The sequence below is a fragment of the Pseudozyma flocculosa genome, assembly GCF_000417875.1.
Source record: "Pseudozyma flocculosa PF-1 unplaced genomic scaffold scaffold00019, whole genome shotgun sequence".
Taxonomy (NCBI): Eukaryota; Fungi; Basidiomycota; class Ustilaginomycetes; order Ustilaginales; family Ustilaginaceae; genus Pseudozyma; species Pseudozyma flocculosa.
This window is the reverse complement of record NW_006920887.1, coordinates 215,438-230,095: the sequence shown is the minus strand read 5'-3', so window position 1 is coordinate 230,095 and position 14,658 is coordinate 215,438. Positions and strand designations below refer to the sequence as shown.

The 14,658-nt window shown below is 64.5% G+C and overlaps 4 protein-coding genes across 4 annotated transcripts; 1 reads left to right on the top strand and 3 right to left on the bottom strand.

The window, feature by feature from the left end:
• Window positions 1–1,303: 1,303 nt before the first annotated feature.
• PFL1_05347 (uncharacterized protein) lies at window positions 1,304–2,167 on the bottom strand (the record flags this gene model as incomplete). Its single annotated transcript, XM_007882879.1, has 3 exons — window positions 1,304–1,389; window positions 1,490–1,691; window positions 1,838–2,167. The coding sequence occupies 3 exons, from the start codon at window positions 2,165–2,167 to the stop codon at window positions 1,304–1,306; spliced, it is 618 nt and encodes a 205-aa protein (XP_007881070.1).
• A 756-nt stretch (window positions 2,168–2,923) lies between these two features.
• Window positions 2,924–3,514, bottom strand: PFL1_05346 (uncharacterized protein; the record flags this gene model as incomplete). Its single annotated transcript, XM_007882878.1, has 3 exons — window positions 2,924–3,006; window positions 3,100–3,313; window positions 3,458–3,514. 3 exons carry the CDS (start codon window positions 3,512–3,514, stop codon window positions 2,924–2,926), a joined length of 354 nt encoding a protein of 117 aa, XP_007881069.1.
• A 525-nt stretch (window positions 3,515–4,039) lies between these two features.
• Window positions 4,040–6,415, top strand: PFL1_05345 (uncharacterized protein; the record flags this gene model as incomplete). The annotated part of the gene is made up of 9 exons (XM_007882877.1): window positions 4,040–4,538; window positions 4,636–4,700; window positions 4,793–4,820; window positions 4,907–4,935; window positions 5,037–5,125; window positions 5,218–5,309; window positions 5,408–5,583; window positions 5,668–6,078; window positions 6,170–6,415. The coding sequence occupies 9 exons, from the start codon at window positions 4,040–4,042 to the stop codon at window positions 6,413–6,415; spliced, it is 1,635 nt and encodes a 544-aa protein (XP_007881068.1).
• Window positions 6,416–6,769: 354 nt separating this feature from the next.
• On the bottom strand, window positions 6,770–11,952 carry PFL1_05344 (uncharacterized protein; the record flags this gene model as incomplete). The annotated part of the gene is made up of 4 exons (XM_007882876.1): window positions 6,770–6,936; window positions 7,033–7,099; window positions 7,190–7,516; window positions 7,618–11,952. The coding sequence occupies 4 exons, from the start codon at window positions 11,950–11,952 to the stop codon at window positions 6,770–6,772; spliced, it is 4,896 nt and encodes a 1,631-aa protein (XP_007881067.1).
• Window positions 11,953–14,658: the final 2,706 nt, after the last annotated feature.

The window sequence follows — 14,658 nt, the reverse complement described above, 5'->3', positions numbered from 1 at the left end:
GGCGGTGGTGGGGTAGATGCCTAAAAACGCGGTGGTGCTGCTGGTATCGATGGGGGTATCGCAGCGAGAAGGTGTGCTTTCCGAGGCTAGGGCGAGCTCTGAAGGCGAGCCTGCCAGGAGGTACGGTCAGATATCGTTTGGCTGGCAGGATGAGCCGACCTGGATGCGCAGTGATGGGGCAGGACGGCCGGGGTGAGGGTAGGGTATGTATGGTGTCGGGTCAGAGCGTCGGAGGGTGGGAAAGGGTTGGAAACGAGTCGAGGTGCGGAAGATACGATGGCGAGGGGAAGCGAGCCAGAGAGAAGGTGAGGGAGGCAAGGAACGACAAAGGGACTGGGCCAGGCCCGGTCTGCCCGCTCGGCGGTGGCTGGCTTGCTTGGTTGTTGTGGGGATGCGCCTTGCTTTGGAGAGGCTGGCTCGCCCGCTCGCCCGCTCGCTCGCTCGGCGGCGGGAGGCAAGCAAGCAAGGTGAGTGAAGAGGGCCTGAGCGCGCATTCCAGGTGGAGGCTTGGGCTAGGTAGGGTCTCGTCTGTGCCGACAAAAATCACGCGAGGGCCAGAGGCACGGGCGGCTCGTCCGATGTCAACGCAAAGGGCTGGGCGGGCAAAGCTGGCTCTCGACCGGCAAGCGAGCAGAAGATTCCGCTGCGCTGGGGATGGCTCGCAGGCAGGCGTAGCTGCGACAGACGAAGCGGTGGTGGCCATGGAGCCGGCGGTGGTCCCCGCGCGCTCTCCCCTCTTGGGGACCAGGCCGAGCGAGCGGGCGGAAGCACCCAGAGACATGCATGCTGCCTCTCGATCGGATGGATCGCCTGCCTGGCTTCCTCCACTTTTTTGAGGGAGAGCTCACAGCCCCGACCCGCTGCCTGCCCGGCCGCAGCTGGCTATGCTGCGGCTGGGTCGCTCGCTCGACACCGCCCTCCGCATCCCTTGCGCTCGCCACGTCGACGGCCGCCGTTCTTCTAGGACGGCGCATGGCCATCACCTCGAGCCTGGCATGGCGATGCCATGCTGACTAGGCCACCTGCTGAGCCTGTGGCAAGGCTCTCACGCGACACTCTGCAGGGCTTCTTTGAGCGCCCGCTGCACTCGGTCGGGCATCGGACCGTCGTCCTCTGGTTCCTCTCTTCGCGCTATCAGCTGCTCAGCTCCCGGAGCAAAGCAGCACACTCAACGTGCACTCGGACTCGAGGCTGCGCGGGCGTCTTTCAGGTCTTCTTATTCGGCGGCTCTACCTTCCCGAAACGCCGACGAAGAGTGTCAGCGCCTGAGGGGGGAGCAGAGCAAGGAGCGCGCGGCAGCTGTCTACTGCAGGATCTCCTTGGAGACGACCTTGCCGTCCTGGTCGAGCTTGTAGATGATCGGGACGCCAGTGGCTAGCTCGAGGCCGACTGTGGGTCGTGCGGGGGAGGTGCAAGGTAAAGGGAGAGAAGCCGGTCAGCACAAGATCGCCGTCGATCCGCGGACTGGGTGGACGCCCGGCCGACGTACCAATGTCGTCGTCCGAGATCTTCTCAATGTCCTTGATCATGGCGCGGAGCGAGTTGCCGTGGGCGGCAACGATGACGTTCTTGCCCTCCTTGACCAGAGGCAGGATCTCCTTGTGGTAGTAGGGCCACACGCGCTCGGCGGTCAGCTTGAGCGACTCGCCGCCGGGAGGGGGGATGTCGTAGGATCGGCGCCAGATGTGGACCTGTAGATTCGGGAGGGCGGCAGGAAGATGGCAACGTAAAGTTCGAGAGCCCAGGCGTCAGCCGACTGCGACGTACAGGTACGGGTCACGCATCCGCCGCATGGCGGCCAGACCCGACCGTGCGCCACACGCCACGAGCCACTCACCTGCTCCTCGCCCCACTTCTTGCGGGCGTCGTCCTTGTTGAGGCCCGAGAGCTCGCCATAGTCGCGCTCGTTGAGGGCCTGGTCCTTCTTGATCTCGATGCCCTCCTGGCCGATCTCCTTGAGCTGGATGCCGAGCGTGGTCTGGGCACGGGTGAGCGCCGAGGTGAAGGCAATGTCGAACTTGATGCCCGAGTCCTTGATCTTCTTGGCGCCGGCCAGGGCCTCCTCGCGTCCGAGCTCGGTGAGCTGCGGGTCCTTCCAGCCAGTGAAGAGGTTGAGCTTGTTCCACTCGGACTGGCCGTGGCGGGTGAGGACGAGCGTTCCGACCATTGTAGAGAGGTGTCTATGGGGGAGGAGGTGGTGGTGACGGTGCGAGCGAGTGCAAAGTGTGCGGAGATGGGAGGTGATGGTGGCGGCAGACAAGGGCGGTGGCGGTGCAGATGTGGATAAAGACGGATGACGAGGGAGCGGGCGAGCGAGCGAGCGAGCGGAAGCATCCGTGCCCGCTTCATCTTTTCCCGTCGGCGCTTTCATGCCGCTGGGCCCTTGGCTGCCAGGCCCCTCGCCGTCCTGGCCCGAGCCCGAGCCCGAGCCAAGAAGAGATGCCCCGTTTATCGATCTGCCGATCCTTCGCGACGCTTTGGCCAGCGCCTCGCTACGGACCCGAATACGTCACCCGCACCACAGATCGGGGCTCAGTCCAATAATAATCGGGCCGTGGCAGCTGAACCCTCCTCGGCGCAACCTTCTCGCAGCACTGCCTGGCCGCGCTCGCCGTCGACCGCGAAGCGAGTAGGGATGGGCTGCCGGATATGACTGGGTTACACGTGGGAGCGGTCGATGATGGTGATGGTACAGGGAGTATGGTACAGAGTGGGAGGCTCGCTGGACTCGATGGCCTTAAGGGCGGACGGGACGGGGAACGCATGGACAAGGTGCCGCGGTCTGGCACGACGACAAGGAGCGAGCATTCGACCGTCTGAACGCTTCTTCCAGCCGCCTCGGCAGCGGATCGGCACTGACGGGTACGCGGGTTCCCTGATCCGCCGGGCGTCGAGGATGAATGTCGCTCTGCTGCGCCGCCTTTCAAGCTGACGACTGCTTGAAGCGAGTGGTATCGAGGATCTGCTTGCCACAGATGGCGCAGAGGCCCTTCTTGTACGCGCAGCCTGGACGATGAGAAGAAAGATGGAGCAGATGGCAGTGAGAAAGCTGGCCAGAATTGCATATCGCTCTGGCACGATGTGCATCGCCGCTCTTACCTTGGCAGTAGGTAGCCCTGTCGAGGGTGACGGAGCCTTTGCAGAGTTTGCACTTGCTCGCCGTCGGGCTGAAGCGGTTCGCCTTGGAGAGGAGCTTGTTTTGCCCAATCTGGCGTCCTCCCGACGACGAGGCGGCGAGCGTTGGCCCCGCGGCCGGAGCTTTCGCGGCACCCGACCCCGACGCGACGAGGAAGCCGGCGGCGTTGCGATTACGCTGTCGGCGTTGGGCGGGGGAGACAGGGCCAAGGAAGAGAGGTATGGGATGGTTGGGTTGTCAATGAGCTGCCGCAGTGGGGCTCCAGTGAGCCTCCGCAGTGAGCGACCGCGATACAGTCGATGCTGCAATGCTGGCACTCACGAAAGGATCGGGCGCTGAGCTCTTGGAGAGCGTCTTTTCGCACTTTTTGCACACCATTCGGCGGTCGGGTCGGTATGGTACGTGCGCTGGCGGGGCGGTCGAGGTTGTGGCGGGACGGGTAGGCCGGGCTCTACCGCGGCGTCTTGTTTGGGGCTTGACTTTTGGCGATCGAGGGCAGGCCGCGCGATGGAGGTTGGGTGGGAACGCAAAGCAGGCGAGGCCAAAGGCTGGGCTAGGCTAGGTGGTGGTCGGGACGAGGAAGCGAGGCGTGGGGTCGAGGCGAGCTCGCCCCCCGCGTGTGTCCGTGCCGGGTGGAGGCCGGAAGATGCGGTCGTGGGTTTTGCAAGCGAGCGTGCACGGACAGCCTACCCTGCTGGCCACCTACCGTACCGATCCAGCAGGCAGGCTAGGTTGCTTGCTCGTCGTCGGCTTCGGACCGTCCCTAGCCGTGCCAGTGCGGGGTTACCGTAGGCCCATATAACACCATCGGCTCGGCCCGCCCCTCTTCGGCCCGCTTCCGTCCTCGCCATCGACCGTAGCTTGACCGCACCCCACTCCTCGAGCCACGACCGCAGCAAAGATATGACCACCGCTCAGAAGCCCGACTGGAAGGCCGTCGTGGCGCGCAAGCGTGCCGAGCGCGACGCCCTCATCCCCGCCGAGTACGACATCCCGGCCTCGAAGCTGCCCCCCGTCGACGGCAAGAGCGTCGTCTCGTTCCCCGCCACCTGCGGCCTGCTGACGCCCGCCGAGGTGGCCATCACCGAAATCGACGACGTCGACGTCCTCCTCGCCAAGCTGGCCAAGCGCGAGTACACGGCGGCCGAGGTGCTCGAGGCCTACATCAAACGCGCTTGCATCGCCCACCGCCTCGTCAACCCCATCACCGAGATCCACTTTGACGATGCCCGCCGCTGGGCTAGGGAGCTCGACGACGAGCTCCAGGCCACCGGAAAGACCCGCGGGCCGCTGCACGGCCTGCCCGTCAGCCTCAAGGACCAGTTTCGCATCAAGGGGTCCGACGCCACCATCGCCTACGTGTCGTACGTTGGTAGACAGGCCGACCACGACGCCGTCTGCAGTGAGTGGTCAGAGCGGCGATGATGAGCCCGCGGCGTCGTCGTCGACGACAAAGTGCTAACGGCCTGCCCATCGTACCTCCGGCTCGCCACCTTCAGCCGCTCTGCTAAAGGAGGCCGGCGCCGTGCCCTTTGTCAAGACGAACCTGCCCCAGACCATCATGGTGAGGCGCGGCAGGTCGTCGGATCGCAGCGTGGACCCTCGACCGATTGCTGACGCGAACCGCCCACCCCGCCCCTCGCCGACCTCCTGCAGTTTGCAGAGACTCGCAACGAGCTCTTTGGTGAGTCCTCTAGCGCCTTGGGGCGTGCTAAAACGGGGTTCCCGTCCTCGACGCTGACGAGCCTGCCCCTTCTGTCGCCTCGATAGGAACCACGTTGAACCCCCACAACCGCTTGGTGAGCAGGGGCTCGGACACGCAGCAGGGCCAATCGCGAGCGTGCTGTGACTGACCGAGGGCACATCGCCTCATTTGCATCTTCTCTCCTGTGCGCTGCAGCTCCACACCGGCGGAAGCAGCGGCGGCGAAGGCGCGCTCGTCGCCATCAAGGGCAGCCCGCTCGGCGTGGGCACCGACGTCGGCGGAAGGTAAGGCCGTGCTGCCGCTCCTGCGCCCAGAGAGAGATAAATATGTCTTGCGCTGACGATGGCCCGCACTTCGCCCGGTTGCGCCGCGGCAGCGTCCGGATCCCCGCCGGCATGTGCGGCCTGTTCGGGCTGAGGCCCTCGTCGCACCGCTTCCCCTACGAGGGCGCCGTCAACAGCATGGAAGGTGCGTCACCGTGGCGCCGGAGTGGCGTTGATCGGAGGTCGTCGTGGCTGACCTGGTGGGCGTACCTTGATCCTCGTCGACCGCCCCGACTACGACAGGCCAGGAGACGATCCCCTCGGTGCTAGGCCCGCTTACCCGCACCCTCTCCGGCCTGACGACCTTTACCAAGGCCATCCTCGCCGGCCGTCCCTGGCTGTACGACCCGCTGGTGCCCGAGATGCCGTGGAGCCAGAGCCGGTACGACGCCGCCAAGGCCAAGAAGGGTCTGAAGATTGTGAGCATCGGCGCGGCGCGGCGCGGCGCGACGCGGTTGTGCTTCACGGCGGCTGACCGATGCGTACCCCGTCACCTTCGACAGGGCCTGATGTCGACCGACCTGCACGTCCACCCGTTCCCGCCGTACGAGCGGGCGCTCCAGGTGGCGCGCGACGCCCTGACCAAGGCGGGCCACGACGTGGTTCCCTTTGTGCCCTACGAGCCGGGCCAGGGCCTCGCCATCATGGGCGACGCCTTCTGCGCCGACGGCGGGCGCGACGTCCTCGAGGCCATCTCCGGCTGCGACGAACCGCTGGGCCCGCAGGTGACGGGCGTCGGCAAGCCCGAAAAGTCGGCCTACGAGCTGTGGCAGATCAACAAGCGCAAGACCGTCTACCGCAAGCGCGCCCTCGACCACTGGCGCGACGCCGGCGTCGACTTTGTACTCTGCCCCACGTCCGTCTACCCGGCCATGAAGCACGACGACGAGTGCTGGATCCTCTACACGGGCTTGGTGAGTCGCCTGGCCGGACGCGGCGACGTAGCGCGACAGTGGCGCCTCTGGCTGCTAACCCGTGCTGCTCCTCTTCTCTCCTCTCCCGCAGTGGAACCTGCTCGACTACACCGCCATCTCGCTGCCCGTATCGAGCGTCGATGCCAAGCTGGATCCCAAGCGCTCCTCGCCGCCCCACGACGGGTGGTACAGCGACGACGACAGGCGCTGGAACGACAAGTACGACCCGGACCTCGTCGACGGCGCTCCCATCGGTCTCCAGGTCGTCGCAGGCAGGTACCGCGAGGAAGAGGCGCTCGGCTTCGCCGAAACCGTCTGGCACGCCATCCGCGGATAGGGTGTCGAGGGGGCCGAGGTCGGCTGTCCATTCTTACGTACGTAGAGTAAGAGGATATGAGGAGTTGTATCGGATGTGCTGCGCGGTACTTGCCTGGAAGTTGGGGCGTAGAGCACTGTCTGAGATGGCGACGTCGATGGTCTGGTCGAATCGGTATGTAGACTCGATCTTCTCTCGATCGACGAGCACTATCAGGCGCAGTCGAACATTCGGCCCGGGAGGTAAAGCATCGATATCAGGTTCCATCTCGACGAGAGAGGGGATGGGTCCACATTGACTTCCTTCGCGAGGCAGGGATGGACGCTAGCAATCGACCGACCGACCGATGAACCGACCGAACGAACGACTGATCGATCAAGGAAGCAGGCACGACACGTCGGCGCGGTCGATCTTGTCGAGCAGCCTGGCCCGGTTGGCGGTATCGGTGAAGAGGGCTTTGATGAGACCGCTCAGTTCCTTGCGGTTATAGTCGACGAGGGCGTGGGCCTCGAATGCCAGGAAGTCGATGTCGACGAGCGAGCCTGGTCGGTCCGGCGGTGCAGAAAGAGGTGACGAGGTGGTCAGCTGTCCGGCCGAGAGACTGGATGAGACTGAAATAGACGTCACGGAATGCTCACCAGTCAGGATCTCGATCAGGTAGCTCGCTTTGAACCAGCTCGGGACGTAAAAGGCCACCTTGGTCGTCTGTCGTTCGATCACAAAAGGAAGGTGATGATCCGGCAGTCAGAGAGGGCGCCAAGGTCAAGGCCGACGAGGCGGCAGCGACAAACTCACCGTCTCGCCCTGGCGTTCGACAAAACACTCCTCAATCTGGCCCAGCATCTTGATGGCGTCGGCCAGCCTCTGGCTCTCGGTCTCGCCAATGTCCTCGAGCTCGAGCACCTCGGCGAGGACGTGGCGCAGCACAGCCTCGACCAGCTGGCCCATGGCCGCCAGGTACGACGAGAGCGGCAGGATGGGCCGCCACGCCTTGGACAGCTGGACGAGCGTGTGCAGCACCTGCTTGACGCCCCGCTCGCACCTCTCGTACCGCCGCGGCTCAAACAGGTGCGAAAAGGGTGTGTCAGATAGCGTGTGCTGCAGCGTCTTGGTTTGCGTGGCCTGCCGGTGCAAATGGCGCGAGGAGGGAAGAGGACGAGCGTGAGAGTTCGGTGAAGTCAAGGCAAAGCGAGAATTGCCACGGCCAACCACAGCATACTCACCATCTGAGCGTCGAACCACCGCTGCCCTAGCGCCCGGGTCAGGCGAGCCTGCCCATCGAGCTTCTCAAAGACATCCAGCTCCCTTCCGTCCTCGGCAGGCACCTCGGCAAACGCCTTCTTCGACTCGGCGACGATGCGCTCGACTTGGCGCGCGATAAAGTCGCAGTCGTTGGCAAACTGCATGGCCAAGGCAGGAACGTCGCGGAGCGCCTCGCCGTGCGCGACGGGCATCAGGGAGCGGTGCAGATCAAAGATGTCGCACACTGCTGCCAGCACCGGGGCAGCCGGAGGCGGGGCAGGCGCGCGGTCCGCCGACGACTGCTGGCGGTGCAGCCGCAATCCGTCCGCAAGCACCTGCTCTGCCAGTCGGATCAGCTCAATCGATCGTTTGCTGATTGTGCACTTTTCCTTGACCGCCCCCGGCGCCGGCTCGGGCATCGGAGCGGGTGGCTGGATTGGAGCGGACGTAGCCTCGACTGCCTCGACTGGCTTCTCCGCGCTTGGGACGACCAGGGCGGGAGAGGCGCGGTCCACGCTGCGCTGAGCAGAGTTGTGCGCCGCTGCGCTCCCGTACGCAGGCTGGCCAGCCGATGGCCGCGGTCGAGTCGACGCATTCTTTGAGGTGAGCGTTGCCGCCTTGGCCAGCGCGGTCTGCGGCGATGCGGCCGCGGCGCCAGGGACCTCCTCGTCTTCGAACGCCCACGCATCCTCGTCGTCTTCTTCGTCGACGTCGTCCTGCACCGTAGCTTCGGCAGGCTCGTCGCGCGATTCTTCCAAGTGCGATGGAGAATGGGACGCTACTGCTGCATCTGCTCCTTGCTGATCGGCGTTGCTTTCGATCGGAACCGCGCTTGCTTCGAGGGGCGCCGAGTCGGCGGTTTGGGGATGGAGCACGGATGAAGGCGCATCGTCGTCCTCGTCTTCAATTGCCCACGGATCGTCACCTTCGTCGACAGCGGCAGCGGCAGCTGCATCCTCGTGCCGTGCCTCGCTGCTGCCCGAGACGTCATCTGCGGGCGCCAATGGCACAGGCTCTGTTGGCCCGGACTGGACGTTCGAGTCGTTGGTCGCGGCGGGTTGTGTCCGGTCGTGGGTCGGTGGCTCGGAGGGAAGCTCAGGCGTGCGAGCCCGCTCATCCGCCTCGACGGGCTCCAATGCCAGGTCGGACTGCTCTGGCTCCGTTGCGAACTCAAGTTCCGCTTCACTCGGAGCCGCTGCCACTTGTTCAGCTCGATCTTCCGCTTCGGCACCATTTACGTCCTCGACCTCGTCCTCGGCGTTGGCCTCGGCCACATCGTGCAGCCCGTGCGACGGCGTCGGGGTTGCTGAGCCGGCCTTGCTCTGGTGCGGTTCGGCGATCGCATCGCCGTCGTCGTCTTCCGGCTTGGGTAGCTGAGGTGGGGCCATGAGGAGCATCGAGAGCCGCTTTGCCTCCTCCTCCTTGAGACCCCATGCATCCTCTTCGTCGTCTTCGAGAGTATCAGCGGGCAGGAATGAAGATCCTGAGCGCGACATGCTGGTGGACTCGGCCAGCGGCGGCGGAGGCGAAGCAGACTGCGTGACTGTCGTTGGGTCGGCATTGAGGGCAGAGATCTCTTCGTGATCGTTGCGGGGCTCGGGCTCGGGCTCGGGCTCTGCCTTCGACTCGGGCCGAACCTCGAGCTGCGACTGGGGCGCCGCAGCCTGTTCGATAGCCTCCATCGCGTCCTCGTCATCGAGCTGCCAAGCGTCGTCGGCATCGTCGCGTGCTTGGTCCAGCTTGTCGTTGCTCCGCGCAGTGCGCTGCTCGGCCAGCGCGGCTTGCTCTGCAGCCTGCTCCTCCGAGAGCCCCCAGGGGTCATCATCGCCCTCTTCTCCTTCTTGAGAATCACCCTGCGAGGGCATGGCATCGGTCGCCCGCGAAGCCGTCTGCGTTGCATTCGGGAATTCACGCTCCCCGCCGTCCTTGATGATGTTGGCTGTTGGTGTCAAAGGCGGGGCCTCGACCTCGTCCTCGTCACTGAGCGCCCATGCATCGTCTTCGCCTTCAGCTGCATCCGGAACCGACTGCACTGCGAAAGCTGCGAGGTTGGCCGAGGAGGAGGACGAGGTGGATGAATGGCTGAGCGAGGGTTGCATGGAGCTCGACTGGACCGACTTCGGCGCCTCGCCGTGCGCTGAAGCGGCGGCGTGAGCTTTAACCGGAGCGACAGCGGCGTTGTCGACCTCGTCGTCCTGCTCCGAGGTGAACCAGGGATCGTCTTCTGTCGCATCGGGCTCGGGTTGCGGCGAAAATCTGGCCAGTGAGGCCTTTGTTACCACAGGTGGAGGGAGGGACGACGTCGAGGATGCCAAAGACTCTGCCACCGTCGGCTCCGCTGCAACGCCGCCGTCGGCTTCGTCCTCGTCGTCGAGACCCCAGCTGGCATCGTCGATCGGCACGTCGGCCGTGTTGAAGGGCCCGCTTCCGAGCTGGTCCTGCGGCCGGATCACCCTCACTCCGCCGAGCTTGGCCTTGGCCTTACGGCCCCCCACGCCCGAAGGCGAGTCGGTCCGCGGTGTCGAGCTGCCGGAATGATGACCGGAGCTGGACCCCGGCCGAGCTGAGCTGCCTGACGAGGACGGGCGCGGTGACCGCCGTGCCATGCGGACGTTGGTGACACTGTGCTTTGCGGCGCTTCCGGCATCGCCGTTCGTCCATGGCTCTTCGAAGTCTCCCCACCCTGATGCATCGTCTTGGTTCTCCTCGGCATTGGCAGCGCGCATCCCCGCGCTCTGCAGCAGTCCATCGACCTCCCTTGCGTCGTCCTTCAGAGCTTGCTGCTGCGACGAGAGCGCCGACTCGAGCTGGGCCATCTTGGAATCGACCTCGATCACCTCGGCCTCCCAGCCGCTGCCGTACAGACTTCCCGCTGCACTGCCCTGCCCCTCGGCCAGAATCAGCCGCCTCGCTCGGTCCAGCGCGCCCCCGGCCAAGCGGCGCGAAAAGTGTGCGCCGACATCGTCAGCCCACCGCGCGAGAGCGTAGGCATTGTCGTTGGCGTCTTCGTCCTCGCTCGGCGCCCTGGACGGTGCGGCGAAGCCGTTGCCCCTCAGCCACCGTTCGAGGCTCGTAGCCTCTGCAGCTTGCTCGTGGATCGTTTGCAGAGATCCGTCGACGGATCCAACGCTGCTCGGCAAGGCCCCATCGAGCGTCGAGAGCACAGCTGGGATCAGCCGAGGGACCAGCTCTCCCGCAAACACCCCTTGCACATCCCTGCTTCGCGCATCTTCGAGGCCGTCGAAGAGGTGAGCCTTGACGAACGAGAGAAGGCTGATGATGGCCGGTATCGGCTCCGACGGCCTGGCGTCTTCCTCGACGGGGCGGACCGAGAAGCTAGCCGGTTCGGTGGCGGCTGAAGCCTGATGCCGGACCCTCGGGCTTGGCGAGCGCATGTGGTTCAGAAGCGGACGCGCGAGGTGCTCAAAGACGCCCACAGCTACCGCTCGAATCCCGGCAGCCAATGCTTGGCGCTCGGCGAGGACCCCCATCAAGTCTGGCAGCGAGATGGCGTTGCCCTCAGCTGGGCCTGCCAGGTCGATGGTACCGCGGATGACGAGTTTCGCGCCAGCGGTCGGGCTTTTCGCCCTGTCCAGGGTGATGGCGCCGGCCCAGGCCAGGTCTACGACCTCCTTGAGCCCGCTCTCGACCTGGACCACCCTCCGGCAGAGTTCCTGCACGGCGGGATTCGGTGCCTTGGCCGCATGTGAGAGGAAGCCGAGATCGAGGGCCTTTCCCGGCTGCTCTGTGGAGCCCGTGTGGTTCTCGAAAGCGGCGATGGACTGACGCAGGGGTACGAGCTGCTTGCAGAGCGCCGCGACCTGCCCGCTCGACAGCAGGCTTTCGGCGTGCTCCAGCTGGATCGTCGCTTCGAGAAGGGCATCGATGGCATCGATGGTCCACTGCTGGTAGGTCGACTGTGCCAGCGCGGCGTTGTAGTCGTGGAGCGCCGGCGACACGGCGGGGGCGAGTCCGGCAATCTGGTCCGAGGCCTCGAGGGTGGCGAGGTAGAGGTGGTCGAGGTCCGCCTCGATCTTTGCGCCGGCGTCGAGGTGGGATGTGAAGGTGTCTCGGTTCTGGTCGATGGTGGAGGTGATGGCGTTTTCGAGCTGGTCGATCTGTGCCTCGATCAGGGATACGGTGGCCGAGATGGGAAGGTCGGGCGTCGAGGCGGCGGCTGCGCCGTCCTGTTGCGAGCCATGGCCGAGGCTGCACGATGCGTTGATTGAGCTCAGGAAGGCTGCCACATCGGTCGGATCGGATGCCGCGTAGCTACCGCCGCTTTCTCTTGGACTCCAAGACGACGTGGCATCCATGACGATGGAGCGCGGCCGGCGAGGGTGCTGTGCTTGGACGTGACGTCGCTGTGAGTGGTCTGGGTTCGGTGTCGGCTGGCGGGCCCGCGCGAAGGGAATGTGCGAGGATGATGTGGCGAGATGCGGGCTGCGGTATGATCAGGCGACCATGATCTGGGCCATGCGGGTGCCGCTGCTTGTGGTTGTGGGTGGTCGGGTGCCAAGCAAGCAAGGTCGAGAGGTCGATGGGGGACGTGCGCCGTTGTGGTGGACGCTGGTTGCCTGCCTGTCTCTGGCTCGCTGGCCGCCCAACTTGCTCGCAGAAGCAATTCCGCAACCCGGGATTTTCACCGGGGCGACCCCACCAGCAACCGTCCACCGCGCTTGGGCCCTTCAACCTCACGCCACCACGATCCCAACACGCCCTCGGCCGTTCCTCCATCGAGCCATGCTCTCTCCCTCCATCCAGCAGAAGGGGCGAAACGACAGGAGAGCCGGAGAGATGCGAGAGTCACAGCCTGAGCAGTGGCAGATGGCGGCGTCCACGTCGCCCAGCCGCAAAGGGTTCCGTCCACGCTCCACGCCCGAGGCTGGCCGCTCGGCAGTCACAGCGTCTACTACGGCGCGAAACGGAGACGGCAGCCTAGGCAGCCACCCGAGGCCGCCCGTAATGTCCATAGAGGCATCTTTGACATCGTGTCGCCAATGCCAGAGGGCCATCTGAGCGCTGACGCGGACCACCGAGCAGTGAAAGGGCAGCCGGTGGCGTCTGGTCGAGATCGGCGTGGAGCCGGGTGACAGCAGCGGCGGCGTCGTGTGTACCATCCGTAGGCCTGAGAGAGCGATTCCACTAGCAGAGGTGAAGAAGAGGGAGACGAGGGGCATGCCGGCGTCAGCGGGAGCCATCGACATGGCGGCAGCTCGATCCATCCGCATTCTCTGCTCATCGGCGCACGACGGCGAGTGGCATTGCTGCCATCTCGGCGATATGACGGCGGCGAGGCAACGAGCAGGGTGCGGCAAGGCCGACGCGAGCAGAAAAGGCTCCTCGGCGCTGATGGCGGCTTGCTCTCAGGATGTTGCCGCTGCCGCTGTCGTACCTGCTCAACCGCACCGCGCGCAACGGAGCAAGGTGAAAACGGAGATTCCTGCGACCGCAGCGTCCTCTATCGAGAGGGGACGGGCCTGCGTCTGTAGCGACGGATCAATGCCAGCAGGTCGACATCGTGAGCAAGAGAACCGCTGGGGCATTGGATCCTGGACAGCAGCAACCGACAACGACCTGTGTCGACGACTTCGTGACCGTGACCGAGGCCTGACGACAGACTCTGTGGTAGCGAAGCGGGTGTGACGAGAGTAACAGGATCAGCGACCCATCGTGCACAGGCTGAACCGTGAGGAAGACAAGGAAGCTCGGGGCCAGGTGAAGCTGGACACCGACCATGTGTGTCGTCGCTCGACTCCCCGGTAGAATGACTGCCACAGGAGATGCGAGGTGACGCGAAAATCCTCACACGACTAACACCACCAAAGGAGGCTCTCACATCAAGTAGAGATACAAGGAGACCATGACTGGCTTCGAACTGCGCTTGTCTGTGGGCTGCCTGGGCCGTACAAGCGGTCAAGGACCCGCTGCTCGCCCGATTTTTTCCCCCGTAGAGGAGCGGCGTGGCCAGTGTGGCGGCCATACCCCCTTGGGGAGCGTGGCAGGCTCCACTGCCGCCACCATCCCCGAGCTTCCCCCTCCCTCAGCCTACCTCTGTCCATTCCAGCCGTGGCCAACCCCATCCTGTCCAGGCATAGCTAGCAGCAGGTGCATCTGAGATTTTTTGGGGCGTATGAGTGCTACGCTTCCCCCCAGAGTCTTCAGCTACGACTTGAGAAGCGGCCACTGTAAAGCTGCTACGCATCAGAAGCATAGGTACTCCTGAGAACTTTTGAAGTGCAGCATGTCTACGCTTCAGGGCATCCAGAAGTGTAGATTTGCTACAATCCTGAAGCATAGAACACCAGTTGGTCTGAGGGCTGTAGGGGTCCTACGGTTCCAGAAGCATAGGGCCCCTACGCTTCTGGAACCGTAGGACACCTACGCTGCTGAGGCTCCTGAAGTGTAGGGCCCCTACACTTCTGGGGACTGCAGGAAACCCTACGCTTCTGATGTGTAGGGGCCCTACCCTGGCTGCTTCTAGGACCGTAGCTGAAGACTCTGGGGGAATGCGTAGCACCCTTACGCCCCAGATGAACCCAGACGCACCTGCTGCTAGCTATGAGGTGGCAATCAGCCACAGCTACCATCCAGCGCACAGTGGACCAGTCGGGAGGGGCCGGGCGAGATGCAAGGCAGAGTTTCCCCGACTTTCTCGCCCAGCACGGTGTTGCCCGGAACATGAGCCCTAGCGCAGTGGCTGCTCTTGTCGACCTTCATGAAGGAGGAGGTATCGTTACAGCCTCTCCCCTCTTCCAGCAAAAACTCGACATTGCTTGGGAGGTGTCAGACAGGGCCCCGATCAGCACGACATGGACGACCTATGTCCAAGCCTTTGAGCTGACGGCCCAGCAAGGCCACAACATCATGCTTTCATGGCAGCATCAATATCTGCACAAGCGGCAAGCAAGTCAGCACCACCTTCTTGCCTACAACTCAATCATTGCCAGCTCTGGACAAGATACGCCCACATACCAACTCTACATCGGCTCCACTTCCACCAGGCCGATGGCTCGCCAAGA